The following is a 27436-nucleotide window of genomic DNA, read 5'->3' on the forward strand; positions in this document are numbered from 1 at the left end:
TAAACATCTTGAGGCCAGTACACATGCCAAGGTCTTATTTGTTATTTTAATCGACAAACTCATCAAGAATTTCAGTTTATATTCTAATGTTGAACAAACAGAACTCAGTGAGTGGTGAATGGATGCCACGGTCCTGTCATTAATTTAGATTGGGCCAGCACCAAAATATTTTGCTTCTTGGTTATTATTTTAAAATGCAGCTGGCAATAACTATGTGAACATCTATGTTCCCTACTGATGATGATAGTGATGATGAAGATGATAGGCAGATGGAAATGAGCAGAATGATGTGTCTGAAGAGAGAACCGACCTTAATACACTGGGAGGGGCAGGGACCCTCGGGCTTCAGCACCTCCTCTGGGTCTTCAGTAGGAGTGTCCAACTGAGCAGACTAAGAAAATAAAATGAATTAAGTCAAATACATACAATGAAGTCATATAAAAACGACTGACATGTAAATCAGACAAATCAAGTAGTGTATAATTTTATGATCTGTAACAGATTCTATAAAGGTCATGTCTATAATGCATTATGAGCACATTCATGACATAATGCATTTATAAGGCTTTATACAACTATTTATAGGAGGTATAAAGCATTATGAATGCTGAACTTATAATACATTATGTCCATTGTCCATCACTTATAATACTTTAAAACCATGGAAATAATCATTGACTTCAGACGCAAACAAAATCTCAAATCCCCAGTCTATCAACTCCCAGCCCAATAACTTCAACGGACTCCTTCAAGTTCCTAGGCACCCACATCTGCAATAACCTAAAATGGCACACCAATACAGACCAGATAATCAAAAAAGGACATCAGAGATTGTACTTCCTCAGACAATTAAAAAAGTTCAGAGTCTGTTTTTACACAGCCATCATCCAAAGCATCATCACCTCTTCAATCACAGTCTGGTATGGAAACACTGACAGTCACTCACAGAGGAAATTACAACGCATTGTGTCTAAGGCCTCCAAGATCACCAGTTCTGCCCTCCCCTCAATCAAATCCATTTACCACCAGCGTGTTTCAAAACGGGCAAAAAAGATCATCTCTGACCTCTGCCATCCTGCTAACCACCTACTCCAGACCCTCCCCTCTGGGAGGCGTCTCAGGTCACTTGCCACAAAATCCACCCGCTTTAAAAACAGCTTCTTTCCCACAGCAATAAGAACACTCAACTCCCTCCATTAACCACAAGGACTTACTGCACTGTGTATACTGTATGTGGCTCAATGTGTGTCTCGTCAATGGTTTTGTTTAATGGTCGCTGTTTGCTATAATTGCACTGTTATCGGTTTTGTCTGGGTGCACTTTATTGTGATGCACTTATGTGTTGTAACTATGATGCAGTGTCTATTTTTACATCCTATGTACCGAAAACAAATACCATCGGCCTTGGTCGTGTGGTAATTAAAGTTCTATTCTATTCTATTCTTATAAACCTTTTTCTAAGTTGCCATGCATGATTATAAACATATAGAAAATGTTTAATAAAGCCTTATAAATGCATTATAATGTCTCATGAATATGCTCATAATGTATAATAGACATGACCTTCATAGAAAGTGTTACTGGAGTAATGTGCCAGCTTTGTGTTTGAAAGATGTCTCAATATAAGAAGGAAATCTTCAGACAGATTATCAGATGTAGAAATCCTAAAAAACGATCTCCTCCGTTTAAACTTCAGTGTTTCCCCCCACCTCATCCTGTAGTTTGAACTCGGAGAGGAGTGCCACACTACATATGTTATTGATGAATTCTCTCTCTATTGAAGGGAAATCATCAAACGTCTGGGAGTAGAAGATATTCTTGTAGCTGGTTGGAGATGCGATCTTCTTCAGCTCCTCAAGGTCTGCATTAGCAACTCCAACTCCTAGAACACTGACACCTAAAGAATAAGAGAAATTATTAAAAACATGATTGAATGATTAAAAACAAGACAATCCCGATTGAATATTCTGTATGTGGAATCTTATCTGTCACAGATTTATGAAAGGGCACTTAAATCCTCTTCAAAATTTATCAATTTGAGGTAAACCTAGTCATTGGTAACAGTCTTCAGGATCCCTTGAGGCAGAACTGACCCAGAGCACGTGCAATCCTGGAGGGTGGCACCACATCATCCTGGGCCCTGCCATCTGTGATCAAAATCATGACATGGGCCACATCCTGCCTCATACCCAGAGACTCCTGGAACATCTCCTGCAGCACATAGCTGATGCCTTTTCCTGGAGGTAAAGAACAGTATTGTCAGCGAACATGATGACCTTTCACACAGCTTTACTCTGATTTGGAGTGATATAATCAGAATCAGCTTTATTGGCCAAGTACTGTATGTACACATGGAATTTGACTTTGGTTTGCATTGCTCTCAGAGTACTCACACACATAGAAAGGTATGTAGTGTGGTGTGTATGTGTGTGTGTGTGAGAGAGAGAGAGAGAGAGAGAGAGAGAGAGAGAGAGAGAGAGAGAGAGAGAGAGAGTGTGTGTGTGTGTGTGTGTGTGTGTGTGTCTGCGTGCGTGCGTGCGCATGCATAGTTATTTAACAGCAAGCCAAGTTATAGTTATAGTTAGAAGTATTATCCAACTAACTCTGCAACCAGCTCAGTTTAGTTGCGTACGTGTGTGTTGGGGGGTGTTATATATTAAAGTGTAACTTACCCCCAAAACACTTTTTCAGCTTATAACCAATATACTGTATATGACTTTGGGGGTGGTGTGTGAAGAATTCTGGTCAAAATTTCCACATTTGAGACCAAACTGTTACCATTGTACCATTTGTATCATTTTCAGCAGCATAAGTTCCCTATATGGGTTCAAACCTGCTTTTTTTGTGCCCTCAAATGAATGGGAGATTTGGTAAATCGTGACGTCATGGTGGTATTTGCGCATGCCCCACTCATGTGAATTTTTTTTCCCCCCCATGTGATTACTGTAGTTCACGTGGCGCGAGCCCTTTAAGAGCAATGCATCCATGGGTAATTGCCTACTGTGGCTAATATTAGCCGCTAGTTAGTTATGTTACAGTACATGGCAGTAAAACGCTACTGAATGACCAAATTGATAGAACTTTTAACCATTTCGAGTAACACTGTTTCCATACGGATCACCAGCGTTAGTTTGTTGTTTATAACGTGGCTATATTCATAACGTTTTCTATGATATCTATCTCGGATACACTGAGAATACTGGGAGGCGGGCCATAGCGTCTCTGACAGTTACATGTCCTCTGCATTCTACATCAAATGAAGACATTACGGGTTGTTTTATTTTGTATGTTACATACTTATTGGCCAAGATATGTTAGTTTATGGGGGAGGAATTCTGCCACCTAAAGAAGGGAGTATAGGCGGCCATCTTGCCTGCAGAGTTTTCAAATCAAGTAGAATACCATTTTGCAAGAAATCTGGGGGGGTCAGTCCCCTTTTAAAAAAAAACTTTCACTTTCTTTATTCCCAGGTTGATCTGGGGTATGAAAGGGTTAACACAGGTTGTCCAACTCGGCTTGGTGACGCACCTCGAGAGGTGGGTTGGACAAGGGTTCAACTTCATTTCAGTGTTAACAGCCCCAAGCAGGTTGCTATTTGTTATGCTAATAGCCTATGCTAACTGTTATGCATCTCACCCGGGTTATGACCCGGGTCCTATCTGAATTGTCATGACTAGGGATTAACCTGTGTTGACTGACTTGGTGTGAACTGACAATTGAACAGGGGTCAAGTAACCCTGGTTGTTGGTATGAAAGGGGTATTAGTTAGCTTTCCTGTACAATGCTGTATGCGGTGTCAGTGGATGTGTGAAGAGGTGTAAGCCGTGTTTGTCTGTGTGTGTGTGTGTGTGTGTGTGTGTGTGTGTGTGTGCGTGTGTGCGTGTGTGTGTGTGCGTGTGTGTGTGTGTGTGTGCGTGCGTGCGTGCGTGCGTGCGTGCTTGTGAGTAACCTGTTCTGGTGTTGCCCCCTCCGTAGCGTATTCTTCTGAGCGCCCTGAGCACAGAGTTTCTGTCTTGGTAGTCACTCAGACGGAATTCGATGCGAGGCTCATCACTGTAGTGAACCACGGCTAACTGAGGCAGGAGAGAAAATGCTGACACTTATATGACAATTCTTTCCATACACATGCTCTGTAGGCTACAGACTGATGTGGAATCCTCCAGCCATAGTAAACAAATAGCTGGCACAAGAGTAGACAAAGAAAGCTTCATACTGACACACTGACCTGTGCACCCTGAGGACCAACAACAGGGAAATAAGTGGCCACCCGGAATATGAAGTCTTTGATCTTGTTAAAGTTATTAGCGCCGATACTCGAGGACTCATCCACCAAGAATACGATGTCTGCTTTGGTCTTACCACACACTGACAAAACACACACACACACACACACACACACACACACACACACACACACACACACACACACGCACTTTTAATATACATATTTACACCGATATACATAAACATAGTTCATTTTAAAAGTTAAAGGGACAGCTCACCCTAAAATCCAAAATACATATTTTTCCTCTGACTTGTAGTGCTATGTATCCATCTACATCGTTTTGTGTTAGTTCCCTGAGTTTTGGAGATATCGGCCCTAGAGATGTGTGCCTTTTCTTCAATACAATGGAACTGGATGGCACTCGGCTTGTGATACTCAAAGCAACAAAACATACATTTGGAAAACTCAACAGCAATCCCAGCGAGCAATTTTGGTTGAAAAGACGTTTAAAAAACATTTAGGGTCAACGTTGAAAAAACGTGCAAGGAAGGTTTGAAAGTGAAAGTTTTTTCACCCACTATTTGCAGACGTTGATTGAACGTTCAGATTTTGACGATATTTCACCAGGATCTTAAATTAAAAATTCAGCAGAGCACATGGGATTCGAACCAGAGCGCTCTATGGACTGAGCTATACATTTACTTATAATACGGTATATAAGGAGCCGGGCACATTATATAATCTATCTCGCACACAACTTGTAGACTACACGATTGTACGATACCACAGGCTCAACGATCGGGAGGACAAGTTATTTTATGTGATGTGTATGAGACTATTATATTATGTAACAGACAAAATTTATGTTGTGTGTGTGTGCATCTATAGGCTGTACGGCAGGAATACTCAACTTGCTTTGCCCAGGGGCCACTTTCGTGAAATGATAGAAGGCCAGGGGCCAGTTAATAAACAATCAATATACATTTTTCTGTACCGGATTGTAGGTTTTTGGGGTGTCAGCCGGAGTTTAGTCTGACAATGTTGTGCACACCGGATAGTTAGTTAGGTTAAGTACATACATAAGTGCCTGGGTAGCGAGCAGACGGCGGTATTTGACAATTTAGCAGCTAAATCATAGATTATTGAAATATATTCCATATTCCAGACTGAAATGCTATAAGAGAAGTGGAGTATTGGCCAGAATGACATGAACATTTGGACACTTATTCAGCGGGTATCTTACATGTTGCGTTCAGGTGCACTGTAATTATTATTTTTTTCTCAATTCCATCGCGGGCCACACAGGGGGCCAGTTGAGTATCACTGCTGTACGGCTTCAGAGGCAGAGTTGGGGGTAACGTTACTGTAATCACATTACTTTTGTCGGTAACGAGTAGTGTAAGGCACTACTGTACCTAAGTGCAGTAATCACATTACAGTTACTAATCAAACGCTTACATGCGTACTAGCAAGATAAGTATAGAGAGAAAAGATCTCCGTTTTAATAGCAGATCTTGTGTCCCATCAGACGGGTCATTTAACTGCACAGCAGAATCACTCATGGTGCCAATATTTCAACTTTGTATTAGCATGCAGAACAGCACTATTAGTCAACACATAACTTATCAGATAACTAACATCATGCATATAGAACAAGAAATCATTTTAACCTCCAAAACACATTGACAAACAAACAATTGACACAAAAACACAGTACCCCCAGGGCATGCTGGGAACTCCGCCCACTTTCCTCTTCCACGGGTTAAAATTTCCCAGAAGGCTTTGCATAACTTTTTACACTCTGTTTTACAATTAAATGAGGCTAAAGAGTGTTAGATATAAATAATATGTATTTTAACACAACATGCAATTCTGGAATATCTGAATATTGGACAAAATTAAATTAAATTAAATGTAAACGTAAACCATAAGAGAAACCCACATACAGCGATGGGGTCTGTAAATACCCCTTGTAAATACAACGTGTTCTAGGGAAGTGGGCGCAGTGCGTATGTTCCGTAATAGTCTGCCAGCAATCTGCCAAAAAGCGCCCTCTTCTACAACAAGTTTTTGTTGCGCGGAAGGACAAGAATGTGAAACTGCAAACGCCCTGGACAGAAGCAGCTAGCTACGGTAGCCTACGACATAAACCTCTCAAAGCATCTGCAGTGGAAACATGCTAACACAAAGCTGGTTGCAGACCCAAGCTGAGTCGCCTGCCTCGACCCCAAGCAAGCAGCAAAAGCTTTCTTTTCACCAGGTAACATCAAAATCAGAGATGGACAGGCTTGTTGCCTCCTCCTACATGGTAGAGGAAATGTTGCCAGTTTCAACAGTAGAATGAAATCGCCATTTTTCAGAAACATATTGAGCAAAATACAGATGGCAGGGAACGGACAGCCACCATCAGACAGGAAAAGTTTTGCAACCTACCTTATTACAATAGAGATTTGTGCTAATATATGGGCATATATGTAAGGATTAATGTTGTATTGTTAACTGGCAAATTACGTGACAATGCATCTCAGGCGATGTTACGGAGTAACGCAAAAGTAATGTAACGAGTAGTGTAACGAATTACTTTCTCCAGGGAGTAATCAAGTAAAGTAAGGCATTACTTTTTTTTAAAGTAATGTGTAATGTGTAATATATTACTTTTTTGAGTAACGGACCCCAACTCTGTTCAGAGGTAACTTCATTTAACACCAGAAACTCAGGAGGTACACAGAGCCAATTCACACACTATCAATATTGTCTCTATTCCAAGCTACAACAAATGTTTTAACAATGTGATTAACCAAATTGTATTTTTTTACACGTTGACGTTGAAACCGCATTTTAGCCGGTTGAAAAGAGGGTGAAATTAGGTCTTAGACGTTCAAACCCAATATTACCCAGATTTAAACTAAAAATGAACGTTGAAAAAACTTTTTGTGCTTGCTGGGATGGCTCTTTCCAGAAATCATGACCTGGTTATTCAAGATAATCCACAAACCTTGTTGTGAGCAGTTTGATGTAGGAACTATTTTCTTTATATTAGACCGAACTACACCCACTAGCTGCTAGCTAATTCCTACATGAAACTGCAGCTACCTACCAGCTGTGGGAAAGAAAATAGTTCCTACATGAAGCTGCTCATACTGTAAAGGTCTGTGGATTATCTTCAGTAACCGGGCCATTATCTCTGGAAAGAGACATTGCTGTTGAGTTTTTCGAATGTATGTTTTTGCCATTTTGAGCACCACAAGCCAAGTGCCATCCTGTTCCATTGTATTGGAGAGAAGGCAGACATCACTAGGGCCGATATCTCCAAAACTCAGGCAACTAACACAAAATAATGTAGATAGATAAATAGTACTACAATAGTAAGAAGAAAAATATGTAATTTGGATTTTAGGGTGAGCTGTTCCTTTAAGCAATATGCACATCACCAGCCATAAGACAGCAGGTCAGCTCTCTAAAATACCTGGTCCTGGTGGGGCAGTGGTTAATTCGACGGTAGCACTTGTTTTGCCTGGGGGCTTCTTGGTGCTCAGGGTTTTGGTGGGAGGCTGAGCCATGGGGTTGCGGGTGCTCCTAGTGGGGTTCTGAGCGATGGTGGTGGTGTTGCTGATGTTGGAGGTCTGTAAGGCGGTGGTGATTGGAGACAGGTGGGGTGCCACTGTGGTCGGCACAGACTGGACTGGCACTAAGACAGGGTCCTTTGACACTGACATCCACAAAGACGCAAGACAGCGGATTAAAAATGTACATTTGTTTTGGACATACAGTACATACAGTATGGAAAGGTTAATTATTTTCGATTAGACTACATTAGATTAGATACAATCAGATTGGATTGGATCAGATCGGATTAGATTAAACGTCAAAAAGCCCTGTGAGCTACCCCATTCCATTGTAATCCCACTTTGCCTGGGGCATTGAGAAATGGCATTACCAGGGACTGGTATAACAGAGGCATGTAAGTTTGGGCATCTATTTGAATGTGACAATCTTAAGTCCTTTGAACAATTAAAATAATCTTTTGGACTCCCTTCAGCACACTCTTCTAAATATCTTCAAGTTAGATATTATATAATATCCAGGATGCATTATTAACACTAGTAATGTGATTAATATGACATATTTGTGTGATGTACCCCATCAGATTGCTGTAGCAGCTTAGTTTTAAAGTTAGAGAAAAGTTTCTGGTATCATCTAAAACTAGAATACCTAACATATCCATTGGTACCATGCTAGCTTATTGGAAAGGGGGCTAAATAATGCTCCAAGACTAAATGTTGGCGAGGGAAAAACTGGCATGGCCATTTTCAAATGGGGCCCCTTGACCTCTCACCTCAAGATATCTGAATGAGAATGGATTTTATGGGTACCAACGCATCTTCCCTTTACAGATAAGTGAGAGATAAATGAATGCTTATTTGAAACATGTCATGGAATAGGAGGGCAGAGTAGAAATGCATTACAAACATCAAACATGAATATTATTTGCTGCACTCATTGTGTTAACTCAGGAATGTGAACTCCTTCCCTCCTTCCCTGAACTCCTTCCATAATGCTTGCATTCATTAAATGAATGCAAGCATTAATGCATTTGAATATACAGTATACGAAAAATAGAAAATGTTGGTATAATAACCTTTGATTACCAGTATATATTTCGTCCTTTTCATCAAATTAGTAACTATAATTGGTTAATTGGGAGTGATGGGGTTACAGTAGGGCAGGCTAATGGTGGAACTGGACTTTTTTGTGTGGCCCCCTCAAAGTTGCCCATCCCTGTACTGCACCAAAAGCCCCATTGAGATGTTAATTACACTGCTGTCATTACTGCTGTCAGTGGATGATACTTGACATATTAAAGATTCATCGATGTGGAGACCTGATCAAATCATCAGTAGTGTCTTACATATCCTCTTATAGACAGTGCTTATAGGTCCCTCCACTTCTCCATACAAGGGTCTGATGGTGAAAATGTAGGTTCTTCCATACAGAAGATCACTGATCTTATAGGAGGTGAAACTGGGGACCAGTTTCTCTGTTTTAGTCTCCAACTCTGAAAAGTGACACAGAAAATAAGTTACTATAACAGAGAAATTATTTCCATGGTTTGATTAGATTTTTCAAGGTCAAGTTGTATTGTCAATTTGACAGCTTGCCGGGGGTTGGATTCGACTGGCATTGCTTACGTAATCAACTTAATAAGAAAACCATTTGTTTTCAGGACTGGTGAATATGAAAACGTGTCTTGCTAATGAAATGTATTTCTGTATGATGATTGGATTTGGTTGTATTTAAATGAACAGAGGACATAATGTCATTGAAAGAGTGCGAACAGTCATCATTGGGCCATACTCTGAAAAAGAGCACAATTAAAGGTATTATAAAAATGGACTGATGTCACACTGATATTTAATATCTTGAAATCACTGTGCCAAGTTATGGCTCACTGGGATTTCAAGGCACATCTGGAAATTTAGTTTGCAATGGGCTTATTCCAATTTATTATGTGTATTAACCTATGGGAAAGTAGTGTAAATACAAAATATTACTGTCTACTCTAGGTACTTAATGAGAATCTGCCTATTACATAATGTACTTACATTTTCATTAAAACAGTGTACTATACTTTTCTACAGGTTAATACATAGGTCAATGCACTGGAATAAGGCCATTTACATACAGTAACTAGGCATCTCGCTCGATTCCCGCCCTGCAGCTTGCCAAGCTGGCCCTGCAGTTCTTATACGCTGTGCGGCCTCGCCTGCAGCTCGGCTGCTGTGCGGCCTCGCCTGCTCTATTGACGTGCGTGTTGACTATACGCTCTATTGACGTGTGTGTGTGTGTGTGTGTGTGTTGCTCACAAGATGTTATTGCTCTTAAGTTTACATGCGCGTGCGGGTGTGTGTGTGTGTGTGTGTGTGCCCCTTAAGTTTACATCAGTGCCTATGTCATAGGATGACTTGGTCTTATGACATCACTGATGACATCATCAGTCTTATGACATCACTGCTGACATCATCAGTGATGTCACAAATGCCTATGACGTCATCAGTACACGTTTTCCCCAAAGTATGGAAATTAAAATAAAAAATTCTGAATAGTTGATTTAAGATTGAATGAAGCTTAACATAACTCTAGTTACAGTTGGTCATTGGTTGAGAATTTGTGGTGGTTGACCTCTGACCTGAGATGTGCCTCCAGGAGAGGAGGTATCCGGAGACGTCTGCCACACTGGTCCAATTTAGGACAGCGCTGCTCTCTGTAGTATTCAGAGCTGCGAAGCCATTCACTTTAGGAAGATCCACTGAAAAAGAAAAACAATTACAAAAGTATATTAAAAAAAGTGGAAGAATCAAACCCAGAATTCAAGATAATTAGTTTGGCAACATTTCAATCCAAGGTGTGATTAACATTTATGGATCCTAAAGGGCGACTCAGTGCTTTGCTGCGCAACAGTTTTCCTTGTTTTGTTTGTTAATTCAGTTTCGTTGTAACTCTCGGCGCTCTTTCACGAGAGAAGAGCTCATGAACATAGGCAAAACCATTCCTGAGGATTTATTACCCGACTTTCTCAGTTCAGTTGAACTGTTGGGCATCGCGGCCAAAGCGGGCCTTGCCTGGGCACTCGTCCGGAGGCAAAGAAGAGGAAAGCGGGGAGGTGTTCTTCGCAGACTCAGGCATTTTTTCACAGTGATGTCACATTAACAACAAAAGGCACTTCCGGGTAGACACCTGCTGATTGATTTGAATTGTGGAGATATCACAATCTTGTTTATTGTTTAAGGTCTGTTGTCATTTTAAGCTGTAACTGTAACGTTAAAGATACATACGTACTCTACTGTAATTAATCACGGTGGTCCGACCTATCTCACGTGCTTATTATGTACTGTGTTGATAAACCAAATCTACCCAACATGACATCTCACTGCCAGTCGGATTAACAGTTAGTTTTGGGTGAACATGAACTCAAGGTATAATTGTTTTTATTCTGTGGCCGAACAGGTAAATTAGGTCTCCAAACTAACGTTAGTGAAAGTGTTGTTAATTAATGAGATATGACCTGCATTTTAGACTCAGTTGTTCCCTGCCCCCGTTTGCTCTGCTCCATTAAATTGTATGTATGTGAGGCAGGCGTTGTCTACCCTGACGTTATTGTAAAGAAACATTGTGATTCGGTCTATAGAAAGGTCTCTTATAGTTCTCAATATTTTTGGCTTGTAATCCCAATAAACAAAGTTATCTTCTTGAGAACCTCTCCTGTATACTGTTGTCCACTGTCAAGGTCATGCAGTACTCACAGGTGCGTGCAGTGACCAAGGCTGGGCTCCCCTCTCTGCTTCCCACTATGGAGGAAACCTGGATTTTATAAGCTGAGCTCTCCTGCAGGTTGTGGATTGTGAAGGTGTCGGTGCCAGCCAATACCAGCTGGGACTTCACATCGCCCCCTAGAGGAGGGAGTGATAAAAACATGTAGCGATGAGAGGAAGACAGCCAATCAGAACTGAGGGTAGGATCTATATATTTTACAGTAGACAAGTAAGCAGGAAAAGCCGAATTAGCTAGGAAACAGGATGTGTGTAGATGTGTCTGAGTTTTACATTCATGCATAGACTGTACACACGACTGACTGTGACTGTGTGGTGTTCCCTACCCAGGAAGGGGCTCCAGAACACTTTGTATCCAGAAACCCCTGGTGTCTCCCTCCATGCCAGGGTGAAGGAGTTCACTCCTATGTCCACCACCTTCACCCCCCGCACCGCCTGGATCAGCTCGGAGTCTGAGATGGCAGCTGAGAAATACCACCATAGTACTGTATGTCAGAAGACTCATATCCCAAATCATATTAAATCATTCTATCAAAATTATAATCAATTTAAATCATGGCCCCCTTATATATATATATATACTCTGGCAGGGATTGAGTTAAGGGTGCGGGACACAGTTAAAATGTCCTTCACTGTCAACACCTAAAATACATTTTTGATTTTATCAAAGTGACTAAGAGAGAGATGGCATGAATTTACCTCAAATATTTGCAAACTTTACAATTTGTCAGTATAATAAGCTGGTTTAACACATTGACTTTGGCAGTGATGAAATGTTAGCAGCCCTGCAGACTCTTAGACCGAGGCTGTACAACAGGATGTACAGCTTCCCTGTCCCAACCCATTTAACTGTGTACAATATCAAGTCTGTCTGCTAGTGTTGACAGCTGCACAGAGCTAGAGTTAAATAAGACAAATTGCCCCACTTCCCTCTGTACCTGTGAGCTGAGGGAGGGAGATTTCTGGTCCCTCTGTGTTGCCGTATACTGCGTGGATGCTGACTGTGTAGGTGGTTTCTGGGTTCAGATCCTCCATACGATGGAACAGAACGCTACGGTCCAGGTAACGAGTCTGGGGGCTACTGCCATCTACGAACAATGACAATATCACACACAATAATAATAAGTAGCTCCCACAATTCTTATCAACTGTTCTCCTCTCTCTGTCAGTGTTTAGACTGTAAGTCTTTGTGGACTTACAGTGAATATTGAGTTCATATAGTCTATGTCTATGGTTTAATGGAGTGAAGAACACAAATTCCACTTCAGTCTGGCAGGCTTATTGAAACATTGTGCTTTTGTAATATATGAGCGGCCAGTAGAAACAGGCACCGAATTGCTCGCAATCCATAGCTGAAAAAATGCTGATGCTCTGTGACTCAGTGAAACACAGCACCTGTGTTCCAAGAGAGTTTGTACTCGGTGGCTCCAACGATGGGACTCCACTCCACATCTATGGAGCTGCTGGTGTAGGAGGTCACTTTGAAGTTGGACACATAGCCCAAAGGAGCTGGAATGAAGAACATGGGAAGGGGGGACATGAACAGCATGTATTTATTTTTTTATTTAATATTTTTCTGCCTTTTTTTTAACTCAAGGCAGATGAAAGACAGAAAGATAGAGGGATGACGTGCCAACAGCTCACCCTAAAATCCAAATGACATTTGTCTTCTTACCTGCAGTGCTATTTATCCATTTATATCGTTTTGTGTGAGTTGTGTGAGTTTTGGAGATATCGGCCGCAGCGTTTCTGGCTTCTCTCCAATACAATGTAACTGGATGGCACTCGGTTTGTGGTGCTCAAAACGGCAAAAACATACATTTGAAAAACTCAACAGCAATGTCTCTTTCCAGAAATAATGACCCGGTTACCCAAGATAATCCCCAGACCTAGTTGTGAGCAGCTTCATGTAGGAACTAGCTAGCAGCTAATGGGTGTAGTTCGGTCTAAAGAAAATAGTTCCTACAGAAACTGCTCACAACAAGGTTTGTGGATTATCTTGAATAACCAGGTCATGGTTTTTGGAAAGAGACATTGCTGTTGAGTTTTTCAAATTTATGTTTTTGCCGTTTTGAGCGCCACAAGCCGAGTGCCATCCAGTTCCATTGTATTGGAGAGAAGGCACACATCTCTAGGGCCAATATCTCCAAAACTCAGGCAACTAACACAAAATGCGGTAGATGTAAGCTGTAATAGCTTAATAGCTGTAAGGAAAAATATGTATTTTGGATTTTAGGGTGAGCTGTCCCTTTAAGTACTGAATCAAACAAACACTGTACAACATGAGTCTCTAGTACATCGTATCGTATCGTATCGTATCGTATCGTATCGTATCGTATCGTATCGTATCGCATCGCATCGCATCGTATCTTACTGGTCACTGAGCAGCCCAACTGCATTTTGCGGTGAAGTGGCTTGCTCAAGAGAACTTCAATGGCAGGTGTTGAGCTGTTCTTAAAGTAGTTTTTGTCTTAATTCATTGTGAAGTGCTGAAAGCCATGTGAACTGACTCGAGGTACTGAATACAGATGATGACCTTAATCTAATTTAACAAGAACACACTGAATGGAATCTATAATCAAGTAGGATAATTAAGCTACCGTATGTGCCATAGAATTGAAGGAAACAAAACAGAAGCACCACTTGTAGAAGTAGTAGCAGCGGTATTACTTTATCCATCACACAGAGAGAAATTCCTTAATTACTTGAAACACACTAATTTGGAGACTGTGTTTACTTCAAAATCACATTGAGACTCATTGAGCTTTGATACTCACATGTTCACATTGAGACTCATTGAGCTTTGATACTCATATGTTCACATTGAGATTGAGCTTTGATACTCACATGTTCACATTGAGACTCATTGAGCTTTGATACTCACATGTTCACATTGAGACTCATTGAGCTTTGATAATCACATGTTCACATTGAGACTCATTGAGCTTTGATAATCACATGTTCACATTGAGACTCATTGAGCTTTGATACTCACATGTTCACATTGAGACTCATTAAGCTTTGATACTCACATGTTCACATTGAGACTCATTAAGCTTTGATACTCACATGTTCACATTGAGACCCATTGAGCTTTGATAATCACATGTTCACATTGAGACTCATTGAGCTTTGATAATCACATGTTCACATTGAGACTCATTGATCTTTGATACTCACATGTTCACATTGAGACTCATTGAGCTTTGATACTCACATGTTCACATTGAGTCTCATTGAGCTTTGATACTCACATGTTCACATTGAGACTCATTGAGCTTTGATACTCACATGTTCACATTGAGACTCATTGAGCTTTGATACTCACATGTTCACATTGAGACTCATTAAGCTTTGATACTCACATGTTCACATTGAGACTCATTAAGCTTTGATACTCACATGTTCACATTGAGACCCATTGAGCTTTGATACTCACATGTTCACATTGAGACTCATTGAGCTTTGATAATCACATGTTCACATTGAGACTCATTGATCTTTGATACTCACATGTTCACATTGAGACTCATTGAGCTTTGATACTCACATGTTCACATTGAGTCTCATTGAGCTTTGATACTCACATGTTCACATTGAGACTCATTGAGCTTTGATACTCACATGTTCACATTGAGACTCATTAAGCTTTGATACTCACATGTTCACATTGAGACTCATTGAGCTTTGATACTCACATGTTCACATTGAGACTCATTAAGCTTTGATACTCACATGTTCACATTGAGACTCATTGAGCATTGATACTCACATGTTCACATTGAGACTCATTAAGCTTTGATACTCACATGTTCACATTGAGACTCATTGAGCTTTGATACTCACATGTTCACATTGAGACTCATTAAGCTTTGATACTCACATGTTCACATTGAGACTCATTGAGCATTGATACTCACATGTTCACATTGAGACTCATTAAGCTTTGATACTCACATGTTCACATTGAGACTTATTGAGCTTTGATACTCACATGTTCACATTGAGACTCATTGAGCTTTGATACTCACATGTTCACATTGAGACTCATTGAGCTTTGATACTCACATGTTCACATTGAGACTCATTGAGCTTTGATACTCACATGTTCACATTGAGACTCATTGAGCATTGATACTCACATGTTCGGAAGGTAGCGCTGATACCCGGCCCCGCGATGGATCCAAACAGCACATAGAGAGACAGGACGTACTCTGTGTCGTGGACTACGTTCTTCAGATGGTAGACTGTGGTGCTGCCATTCAGCGCCAGCTGCCTGGGACGGTCCCGACCCACAAACTCTGAAAATTATATTAATGTTAACAATACAGTGACTTGTAGAATGACCTCACCTCCATTGTGTATACCGTTTTAGAGCCACAGCAATAGTAACATAGCCCAAATAGTAAAACATAATAATAAGAGAAAACTGACAAGCAAGTTTAAGTGGGTTATTTATTAATTAATTAATGGCTTCAGCTGTAAGTATGCCCCATTCATATTATTACATTTCGTATTAAATTCCATTTTACAAAGGTGTGTGGTATATTTCTTTGGTATATTTGTCTTTCTACATGAGCTGGTTTTACTTGTAACACTGATGAGCTGAATCTGGGGAAATGATAATTTTCCCTTATTGACTTACTAAATCTAGACCAATCACAAAGGAGGAGATGAAGAGGAAGAGAAGCAGACAGGTGAGAGGATTCTTGAGACCAAATGAGATGTAGATTGTGCAAAAGGCGCTACCACTCAATATCAGAAAGATGTCCCTACTGTTTGTGCAATCAGTTTAGATTGACCTTTTACGATTATTACATTCTAGGCATCCGTCTCATGATCTTGATCTGAGAGTTTTACAATGTGTGCAACAGTAGAGAGAGTCACATTAAATGATAAGCAACACGATGTTATATGCAACTAGATGAAACAAGCACTGGGTCAACATGCCACTGTTGCTTACTGCCACTTGGAATCGGTTAAAAAGCATTTCTTCAAGGAAACTTGGTGTGAAAAATGGTTTTAAGACCAAGCACTAAGACCAAGAACTAAATTAAATCTATTGCATAACCATATTATTTCTCATTGATTCCCTGCTATTTCCTTAAAGGCTAATTCAAATGGGGAAACATGTCGTCATCTTTTATTTTTGCACGAGACTTCCACGCTGAACTTCATAAGTGCAAATATATGAGTAGCTATATTTAGAAAAGGCACACCATACAGTAGCTTGCATAGCAAACTTCAATAGAAAAAACACATTGACACATTATCCATCTCAAAATAAAAGATCAAAACGTCCTCATCTTTCACCCCATTACCCCCCAGAACCCTGCTGTTCCTGTCAACTCTGGCTCAGCATCAGAGGCATCAGAGGCCCTTCCTCTCATTAAAGCAGACAGCATCCTTCTTCCTTCTTCCTTCTTCCTTCTTCCTTCATTTGGCTTTCATCAGAGCGGCTGCCCATGCTACCTGTCACACCCCCCTGGGAGACTGGCAGGGTGGGTGTGTCCAGTCCATTGTAAAACAGTGGCATTTCAAAAGCTCTGTCATTGGCAGACTAATAAGAGCTGGGCAGATCAAATAAACTGCACACATTTACATTTAAATTTGTTATTTACATCCACATAAATACAAGTATATAAAGGACATAAACTGTATGAATGTAGTCAGATATTAAGAGTCACATAAGTGCCTAATCGATGAGCGCTCGTTTGTAGGCAACTCTGATCGCCGAAACTGGACAGATTGTCCAAACTAGTCTCCAAAATATCATTTTGCACATGACTCCATTCACGGTGGTAGTTATGACAGGTGTGTGTCCACACACAGACAGACAGACAGACACACACACACACACACACACACACACACACACACACACACACACACACACACACACACACACACACACACACACACACGCTTGTGGGGTGGGAGGTGTCTGTGAGAGAGAGACAGAGATCAAATCACCTGGAGTGGGTCCCCAGGCCAGCCTGTAGCCAGTGGCTCCTGGGACACTGTTCCATGACACGACAGCACTGCTGGTGCTCACAGCGGATGCCTTCAGAGTCTGGACTGCACCGCTTTCCACTGAGAGAGAGAGAGAGGGAGAGGGAGAGAGACATACACATCTTCAACTCCCCCCACCACTCACACAGATGCTATACTTTTGTATTATACTCACATGTCTTGGCTGTGGAGGTGGTGATGGGCCCCTCGATGTCTACGAAGATGGGGTTAATGGTGATGGTGTACTCCGTGCCTGGGTAGAGGCCCTGGATCATGTAGAAGTCATAGGTCTCCCCGAGGTTTATGTTCTCTATGTGGCCGTCTAAGACGTGGAGAGGCAGAGACATAAATTAATTGATAGACAGACTTGAGTGTACTACAGCCCTGTCACAGTACCTGAGTGTACTACAGCCCTGCCACAGTAACTGAGTATACTACAGCCCTGCCACAGTACCTGAGTGTAGTACAGCCCTGCCACAGTACCTGAGTGTACTACAGCCCTGCCACAGTACCTGAGTATACTACAGCCCTGTCACAGTACCTGAGTGTACTACAGCCCTGCCACAGTAGCTGAGTGTACTACAGCCCTGCCACAGTACCTGAGTATACTACAGCCCTGTCACAGTAACTGAGTATACTACAGCCCTGCCACAGTACCTGAGTGTACTACAGCCCTGCCACAGTACCTGAGTATACTACAGCCCTGTCACAGTACCTGAGTGTACTACAGCCCTGCCACAGTACCTGAGTGTACTACAGCCCTGCCACAGTACCTGAGTATACTACAGCCCTGTCACAGTAACTGAGTATACTACAGCCCTGTCACAGTACCTGAGTGTACTACAGCCCTGCCACAGTACCTGAGTATACTACAGCCCTGCCACAGTACCTGAGTATACTACAGCCCTGTCACAGTACCTGAGTGTACTACAGCCCTGCCACAGTACCTGAGTATACTACAGCCCTGCCACAGTACCTGAGTATACTACAGCCCTGTCACAGTAACTGAGTATACTACAGCCCTGCCACAGTACCTGAGTGTACTACAGCCCTGCCACAGTACCTGAGTATACTGCAGCCCTGCCACAGTAACTGAGTATACTACAGCCCTGCCACAGTACCTGAGTGTAGTACAGCCCTGCCGCAGTACCTGAGTATACTACAGCCCTGCCGCAGTACCTGAGTGTACTACAGCCCTGCCACAGTACCTGAGTGTAGTACAGCCCTGCCACAGTACCTGAGTATACTACAGCCCTGCCACAGTACCTGAGTGTAGTACAGCCCTGCCACAGTACCTGAGTGTAGTACAGCCCTGCCACAGTACCTGAGTATACTACAGCCCTGCCACAGTACCTGAGTGTAGTACAGCCCTGCCACAGTACCTGAGTGTAGTACAGCCCTGCCACAGTACCTGAGTGTAGTACAGCCCTGCCACAGTACCTGAGTGTACTACAGCCCTGCCACAGTACCTGAGTGTAGTACAGCCCTGCCACAGTACCTGAGTGTAGTACAGCCCTGCCACAGTACCTGAGTGTAGTACAGCCCTGCCACAGTACCTGAGTGTAGTACAGCCCTGCCACAGTACCTGAGTGTAGTACAGCCCTGCCACAGTACCTGAGTGTAGTCCAGCCCTGCCACAGTACCTGAGTGTAGTACAGCCCTGCCACAGTACCTGAGTGTAGTACAGCCCTGCCATAGTACCTGAGTGTAGTACAGCCCTGCCACAGTACCTGAGTGTAGTACAGCCCTGCCACAGTACCTGAGTATACTACAGCCCTGCCACAGTACCTGAGTGTAGTACAGCCCTGCCACAGTACCTGAGTGTAGTACAGCCCTGCCACAGTACCTGAGTGTAGTACAGCCCTGCCACAGTACCTGAGTGTAGTACAGCCCTGCCACAGTACCTGGAGATGCCCAGGTCAGGCGGTACCCTGTTGCGCCCTTAATTGATGTCCACCTTGCCTGGACTGTGTCTGTGGTGGCATTCTGGACAAGAAACTGCTGAACTGGTACCAGCTTTACTGTGGAACACGCACGCACACGCACACACACACACACACCATTTCATTTTATTATTATGCAGTTTATTGGTCGATCATCACAGTGAATAATAGCAGTGATAAACATTATTTAGAAAAAGTATAAAAAGGTGCATCTGTTCTATTGACAGACACAGTGTAGAAATGGCATAGCCTACTAACTAAAGGATATACTAATGTGAGAACCAAAGTAACTTCAATTAGAAATTACAGTATATCCAACACAACTTCTACAGATATTACCATTACATAGCATACCATGAGACAGAGATAAATAAGAGGCTTACTGTATGACAGAGACTGAAATATCACTGCTGTGATTCTTTACTTGAACCATAGCACCCTGGTGTGGATACACTATGGTACTACACCTTGGTATTTGTGATAGGCCTACTGCTATAGCCTAGTGGTATTTAATTGATCTTCATACAGTAGGGTAATGTTCTTTTCTCTTGCCCCCTCCACATGTAAATTAATGTAAATGTGGTGCTTAGATTTTGATCTCTGCAAGAAACTGGTCCAAAAGAAGAGACAGACAGACATGAATGTATTGTAACGACGCACAGTATAGATATATGAAGGGGGGAAAAACGTACATGTTTTGCCTACTACAGACACCGGCTGGCTTGGTCCCTGGGGGTAGACAGCATAAACAGTGACAGTGTACTTCTTATCCTCTTCCAGGCTGTCAATCACATGAGAGGAGGTGTCTCCGGGAAGCAGCTGCTCGTAAGTAAATCCCGGTCTGTTGGCTGGAGTTCAATCACAAATCAGAAGGAATCAACACCAGGTGCTAATACTTACTTCCACATCAATTTGTTCCACTTGTGCTGAGTGATCACCATGAGTTGGCTCAAGAACATTTCACTGTGAATTCAAGATGGGGCTCATAGTTATGATGAGGATAATAAACTATTTTTTTGTCCATGTAAGCAACAATTTTGGGAGAAGGTATAACATTCTTCCAGAGACGAATATCTCAAGAAAATACTTGACATTTTGTATACTGTAGGGATTACTGTGTATGCTTATCTTACGATACGATTCAATACGCAATATGAGGTTCATGATTCAAGAGAACCACGATACGATGTAATGAATTAAAGATCAATGACAACAACGTCTGTCTGGGCAGAATTGTTTATTTCTGAAATCCTATCTAGCAATGACATTGACCGTGCTAGAATGTAGCAAAAAAAATCAATTGTGATTACTACAGCAGAATAAAATGGAGCTAATATCGCAATTACTCTTTCTGCCCCATGACATGTATTGTCTTGACGTATTGAAAGAGTTAGCTTATTTGTGTAAGATAACCTGTCTGTTGTTGGCAAAGTTTTAAAACATGTGGAGAAGGCATCCGGATCTTCCTTATTTCTATGACAGCTGAACCGCTAGCTGTCACTTTCTGCAACCAGTTGGGCTCTGCCCACAAAATAGGTAATCGCTGTTTAAAAACATATAAGGGGTCTATCAGTTCTGATAATACAATGTGGTGTCAGCTGTGGTGTCTACTAGTATTGAGGGATGTTAGCAGCATACATCTGGGGATGAAGATCTTGAATCCGTTGAGCTTCCCTAAAGGAGGCGTCCAGGCGAGTCGAAGGGAGAAGAGACCCTCCTCAATGACACGGAAGTTTGACACCTGGGGCAAAGGAGCTGAAGACAAAGACATGATGCACAAAAAGACATGGAGTGAAATTAACAAAAGATCAAGGCTCAGTGTGTGTGTGAATGCAGCTGGGAATGATACTGGAAGTGTGTGTGTGTGTGTGTGTGTGTGTGTGTGTGTGTGTGTGTGTGTGTGTGTGTGTGTGTGTGTGTGTGTGTCTTTATGCACAGAAATTGTAGAGCATATGTGCATTGCTGTACAGGCACCCACTTGTCTGTATGGTGACGGTAGCAGAGTCTCCTATGAGGCTGGGATAGATGGCATAGACAGTGAGGGAGTAGTCTGTTTTAGGAGTCAGCTCCGTCACCAGCGCTGTGCCCACGTCCCCCTTCAGATCAATCTGTCACATACACACAAGGCAGAAGAAAGAGAAGGGTTTGAGTTGCGTTGCATTGTGTGTGTGTGTGTGTGTGTGTGTGTGTGTGTGTGTGTGTGTGCGCGCGTGCGTGCGTCCGTGCGTGCGTGCGTGCGTGAGAGAGCGAAAGAGAAATAGATTTTTTATGAAGATAGTGATGAAGACAAAGAGTGAAAGAGAGACATGTAGACAGAGGAGACAATGAGACTGCTGAAAAGTGTGCTTGAGGAAATATCCTGCCTTGATCAAATACATATTCACAATTCCTGGACAAGCATAGTACCCCTTTCCACTTGTATTTAGGTGATGTGGTAGGACATGTACAGTATAGGGATGGAAGGATATACGATTTTAGCTTTTATCGGGATAAAGAACACTCAAGATAATTTTATCTTTGTGAATTTACATTATCGGGAAAATCGGGGAATATCCTCACATGAGCGTGAATATCCTCGAGTGACTCACTAACTTTTTTTGCATTCATTCTGCTGTGCTGTCCTTGCTGTACTGCTGTCTATGTGATCATCTGAAAACAATGTTATTTATACAACACATAACTAATTGAGCCATGTGAATGCTTGGATATCAGGTTGATAGGTAGATTATTTGTATGGATGTTGGATGCTAAGATGGCGTCTCACCTTTGTTCAAACTGTCTGACGAAGAGCTGCTTTGGCTCGAAACGTTATCACTTGGTGCAATAAAGCATTCAAAAAAGGAGTCCTGCTAGTGTGCGAGCGTTTTTTGCATTTATTTTTTTGGATGTTGGATGCTCTCATTACCTGGTGATTGTTGGCAAGAGTCTGAATCTGTCCCCCCCAACCCCCCCCCCCCCCCCCACCCCACCCCACCGACTAAAAATGATGTTAACACAAAAACGACAAACACGGTTTGACTGCAGTGTTATATAATGATCACACACACACACACACACACACACACACACACGCATACGCACACACACGCGGGCTTGCGCACACACACACACACGCACACAACCCAAAAGGAGGAAATGTCTACACGTCTCTTTTTTGTGATGTTTTGGCTAAATAAATAATGTCTGCTTTCTAGTGTCACAGTGACACTAGAATAAGGCATAAGTAAATAAATTAACTAAATAAATAATTTTCTGGTGAGGATCCAATTGTCAATATCCACAAGGAATACTGTAAGTAAAGGACTGACATGCAAATCGGCAGAGTGTTGTACAGGATTTCAATTGCCTTGGAGTATTTACTGACTAATAGTTGTCAAACAAGTTAAAGAAATTGTTAAAAAAGTGAATTGTGACATCTGTTCAGAGAGAGAATGCTTATAAAAGCTCCCACAGGTAGTATGTCCCACATAGCTTTCACTAAGACCTGTGCAGGAGTTTCCTTGTAGTTGTGTCCGTGTTGCCAATCACACGAAACACAATCATGACTGAGGAAGAGCTCTACATTAAATACAAGGGAGTGTATATCGAAAAAAAGCTACACCCTCAGGAGAGCATAACATACATGGAGGAGTTCACTTTCCGCCCAGATGACATTGTCATCATGACATATCCAAAATCAGGTAAGACTATTTGTGCATTTAGTAAAGCCAGTGGCACATGCAGCCACAAATATGGGACGATAACATGTTATTTTATGAATACACTGCAAAATAGTAGATATTTGCCTATTTCTATGCAGCAACTCTTGCCTGGTCAAAACGTCGCACTTGGCCCATGACTTGGCCTTAAATAGCTATTATAAAAACAGATACTTCCGGTCCTTGATTATGATTGGCTGAGCCTTTGTAAAATACATGGCGGACAAGAATAGATTTTTTTGTTTGACTAAGAATCTTTTTATGTAATTAGTGTATTTTGCATCAACTATTTGCTCACATGTCATCATGTCATTTAATATGGTATCACCATTAGTTGCTGTCCTCCTTGACTTGCAGACTACAACCAGTCTAGTTCAAAACCACTAATATAAAGTTCCATATTGTTTCAGCCTATGTGGATAGCAACATGACTCTGCACTGGGATGCTGTTTCTTTTCTTTTTTTGGCGCTGGTTGCTATGGTTTCCATATTTCCGATCATCCCAGAATCTGGAATATCTATTTGTGTGCTGTAATGCTGCATTTATTCATTTAGTTCAGTGATTCTCAACCTTGTTCATATCACGGACCCATAATAGAGTACCGCAGGGATGACGTATTTTTGTAGGCTTACCCAGAAGTCCCTGCACTTCCTGGTTCCTATGTGTAAAAGTCAATGGGATTTTTGTATGGGGATTTTGGTTAAATGCTTGAAATAAGGTCTGTGGTTTATGAAACAGCGAACCTTGTGTTCAGCAAGATAATCTTCACAAAATGAGAACCACTTTTATGACTTTTGAAGCGTTTTCTGAAAATCGCATTAAAAAATGCATTTACGCTTTGAAAATCATAAAAGTGGTCCTCATTTTGTGAAGATTATTTTACTGAACACAAGGTATGCTGTTTCATAAACTTTTGTTAACCACAGACCTTATTTCAAATCCCATTGACTTTTCCACGTATAGAAACCGGAAGTGCTAACATCCAGGTCTTCTGGGCTCATTCCTGTGGTACTCTATTTAATTCCCATTAGGACCATGAACCCTCATTTGATGAGATTGTGTCTGTTGGACCCAAATCTGAGAATATTTTGTATCGTTATACTGTATATCTCTCTCTGGATAAAAGAGAAACTATGACCAAAACAGTCATTCTTCTACATTCTACAATTGTTAACCTGTAAATTAATTATATTATTTAACAATTCATCGATTTGCTTGGGACCCAGTGGAACTCCCTCAAGGACCCCTGGTGGTCCCCGGACTCAACGTTGAAAACAATGGCTTAGTTATTTATTTTTATTTTTATTGTAACAATGTCACTGTAATCCCCCTCCAAATTGTGCAATAAAACTCAATAAAAATAATGTTAAGAAAAAGGAGGACACAGTATCACAGATGAAGCTGTGGTCACAGTTCAGCACTGCAGAGAGAGGGGGGGGGGGGGGGGGGGTAAGTGAACGAGTGTGACGTTTTTAAACAGTGCCATGCCTCATAACGGCCACTAGGGGTGAGATAGGTTAACCGTGAAGACATGGGTGAGTGAGTGAGTTACTAGAGCCCATTTAAAAAGCAGACACAAGATCATCATCGTCAGCGTCTTGTTTTCAGGTACAACATGGATGCAGGAGATGACCTCTTTGATCCAGTGTGGTGGAGATCTAACGAGGGTCGTGACTAGACCCACTTTTCAACGGGTTCCTTGGGTGGAAATGTTCAACTTTTCTACTCTCAAAATGGAAGACAGGCCATCACCACGCCTCATGGCCACGCACTACCGCTATGACATGATGCCAGCTTCTTTCTGGGAGGTCAAGCCAAAGGTGAGAAGAAGCAACAAAAAGAAGCACAGAACAAACACAAAGAAGCTAACAAAATCATCAAAAATCTGTTGATCACGCCCAAGTGTGTTAATGTCATGAACTTGCTGCCTGGCCATAAATAGATATATAGTGCCAGTTGTTTTGTATTCTGAAGATGCAGCAGTGTCTGTCTGTCTGGATGTCTGTCCTTCGCATATCTCGAGAAGCGTTGGTCAACTTCAAACTCAGGGATTGCGGTTAGGGGGACCTGATGGGAGTGCAGTGCAGTGCCTTTTTTTGTGCAATTCGGACACGCGCAAATCGCGCAATAGTCATAGCACCATCTACTGGCAACACAAACAGAGGTTTATCTCAAGAACCGTTAGTCTGATTGACTTTAAACTTGAGTGGGCTGCTGGGACCCTGAGAAATTGCCGTGTTGAATTCTGTGCAATTCGACCAATAAGATCATGGCTTTCACATATCTCATGGACTGTCCATCCGATCGACTTCGAACTGGGGAACGGGCACTGCACTAGTTGGTCTAATTCCAAAAATCATTCAGAGGAACCCACTTGATAACCCACTCTCACCCACCTTTTTCCTCTGGTATCCCACCTAGTTTTCTATTGTATGTGATTTCATAAAATAGGGCAAGGGATAGTTACATCAGATCGTGCATAAAAATAAATATGCCTCCCTTGGCGCAAATACCAATGCCAATCTGAACCCAACAACGTGTCAAACCAACACTGATGATAATAACAACAACAACAACAACAACAACAACAACAACAACAACAACAACAACAACAACAACAACAACATCATCATATGGACATTTCTTCTCCAGGTCATCTATGTTGCGAGGAACCCCAGAGATGTGTTCACATCCGCCTACTACTTCTGTGACCTGGTAGATTTTTGGGTCAAACCAGCCAGCATAGGGGACTACCTTGACAAGTACCTCAAAGGACAAGGTTGTTTTCGATCTTTTACTTGATTATGTATTCAGTGTGTTCAGTCTTGACAGTATTCTACTGCCCTGTAACGAAATTAGGGTGAGGAATATTCAAAAGTACAAACCCAGGAAGTTTGCAGAAATCTTCAGCATAAATGAATCCCCCTAAAAGCTGTGTTCTCTGATGGAGCATTCTATTTTCTCTACAGTCCTTTATGGCTCATGGTTTGACCATATAAAGGGATGGATGAGTGTTATGGAACAGTTCACCTCCATGATAATCTCCTACGAAGAAATGAAATCGGTGAGTTTATCAATGTTTACTTTTTACTTTTTTGCTCTACCTTGGCACAGGGCCAGGCTAGTGGCTGATTTGTTCAAATTGTGGTGAAGTAAATCTCAGTTGTATTTCATAGAATGAGGAGATTCTGTAAACCCCCCCCCCCCCCCCCCCCCCACACTGGAATTTGGATTTGCGCTCTTCATTTTGGGAGGCACCAGATCTCATCAGAGATTGAACTGAGCCATGCTGTTTTGTTTTGCAGGATCTGAAGGATTCTGTGTCCAGGCTCTCTCAGTTTATGGGAATATCTTTGACCCCAGAGTTGATAGAGACGGTCACTAACCACTGTGGGTTCAACAGCATGAAAGAAAACAGGATGTGCAACTACTCAGAGGCCCCAAGCGACTTAATCGACCACTCAAGGTTTTACAGGAAAGGTCTGATCACTAATGCTTTGCAATATACAGTATTTATAATTGTTAGAAATCTTTGGCAGGAGACTGTTTAATACAGCAAGTCTTTAAATGTCATTTCACTAGCACTGCGTCTAACATCATGTTAAATATTTTCAGGAGTTTGTGGAGACTGGAAGAACCTTCTGTCTGTTGCACAAGCAGAACATTTCGACGACGTCTACAAAAGAGAAATGAAGGATGTCAAATACAAGTTTATGTGGGATTAAAGTGGTCGAGCCGTAGGCCACGGCAAAGATAATGTTGTGGTCCAACTGTCTTTCTTCCATTTTTAATTTAACATCCATTGATCGTCTGAGGTTGGTGGGGGCTATGAAAATGATTATTCACTTGCTTGTCCATCCTCCAAGTTATGAAATTATTTATGGTAAAGATTGAGATCAGTGGACACACTCGATGTAGAGGTTTGCTTTTTCCTTTATGTTCATATAGACATTCCTTAACTTATAACCTAACCTAGAAATTATTGTGCATTTTTTTAAATAAATATTATTTAACCATGATTGGTCATTTATTAATGGTCTTGGTGCCCCCTTATAGGACAAATCAGCGTGTTTGTAAACAAACGGATTGACTATACTTCTGGGTGCAACTGCCGTTCGTTTTAAACAGCAGTTCATGGTGAAACCATGCCCTCTTTGAACTCTAACTCCTCCTTCATACTTTGAGCTAGACACTCAAACTTGAACTCGTTCAAACTTTAAATGGGCCAC

The 27436-nt window shown here is 41.7% G+C and overlaps 2 protein-coding genes across 2 annotated transcripts in view; one reads left to right on the top strand and one right to left on the bottom strand.

The window, feature by feature from the left end:
- col7a1l (collagen type VII alpha 1-like) overlaps nucleotides 1-27436 on the bottom strand; it is a gene marked incomplete at its 3' end in the record, with an annotated part of 126443 nt that overhangs the window by 66358 nt on the left and 32649 nt on the right. Inside the window, exons 8-26 of the mRNA XM_083662175.1 lie at nucleotides 21487-21616; nucleotides 21147-21263; nucleotides 20201-20356; nucleotides 19470-19586; nucleotides 17741-17887; nucleotides 17527-17646; nucleotides 15696-15854; nucleotides 12949-13062; nucleotides 12492-12641; nucleotides 11880-12017; nucleotides 11527-11673; nucleotides 10413-10532; nucleotides 9135-9281; nucleotides 7692-7934; nucleotides 4222-4365; nucleotides 3950-4069; nucleotides 2094-2237; nucleotides 1710-1897; nucleotides 311-391 (exon numbers count right to left, since the gene is read on the bottom strand). Coding sequence (XP_083518301.1) covers nucleotides 311-391; nucleotides 1710-1897; nucleotides 2094-2237; nucleotides 3950-4069; nucleotides 4222-4365; nucleotides 7692-7934; nucleotides 9135-9281; nucleotides 10413-10532; nucleotides 11527-11673; nucleotides 11880-12017; nucleotides 12492-12641; nucleotides 12949-13062; nucleotides 15696-15854; nucleotides 17527-17646; nucleotides 17741-17887; nucleotides 19470-19586; nucleotides 20201-20356; nucleotides 21147-21263; nucleotides 21487-21616 — 2682 coding nt within the window. The remainder of the gene's footprint in view (nucleotides 1-310; nucleotides 392-1709; nucleotides 1898-2093; nucleotides 2238-3949; nucleotides 4070-4221; nucleotides 4366-7691; nucleotides 7935-9134; nucleotides 9282-10412; nucleotides 10533-11526; nucleotides 11674-11879; nucleotides 12018-12491; nucleotides 12642-12948; nucleotides 13063-15695; nucleotides 15855-17526; nucleotides 17647-17740; nucleotides 17888-19469; nucleotides 19587-20200; nucleotides 20357-21146; nucleotides 21264-21486; nucleotides 21617-27436) is intronic.
- LOC310791094 (sulfotransferase 2B1-like) lies at nucleotides 23050-26932 on the top strand (the record flags this gene model as incomplete). The annotated part of the gene is made up of 5 exons (XM_083652796.1): nucleotides 23050-23188; nucleotides 24816-25027; nucleotides 25860-25922; nucleotides 26513-26687; nucleotides 26823-26932. The coding sequence occupies 5 exons, from the start codon at nucleotides 23050-23052 to the stop codon at nucleotides 26930-26932; spliced, it is 699 nt and encodes a 232-aa protein (XP_083508922.1).

The sequence above is a fragment of the Poromitra crassiceps genome (genome assembly GCF_964638095.1).
Source record: "Poromitra crassiceps genome assembly, chromosome: 2".
Classification (NCBI taxonomy): domain Eukaryota; kingdom Metazoa; phylum Chordata; class Actinopteri; order Beryciformes; family Melamphaidae; genus Poromitra; species Poromitra crassiceps.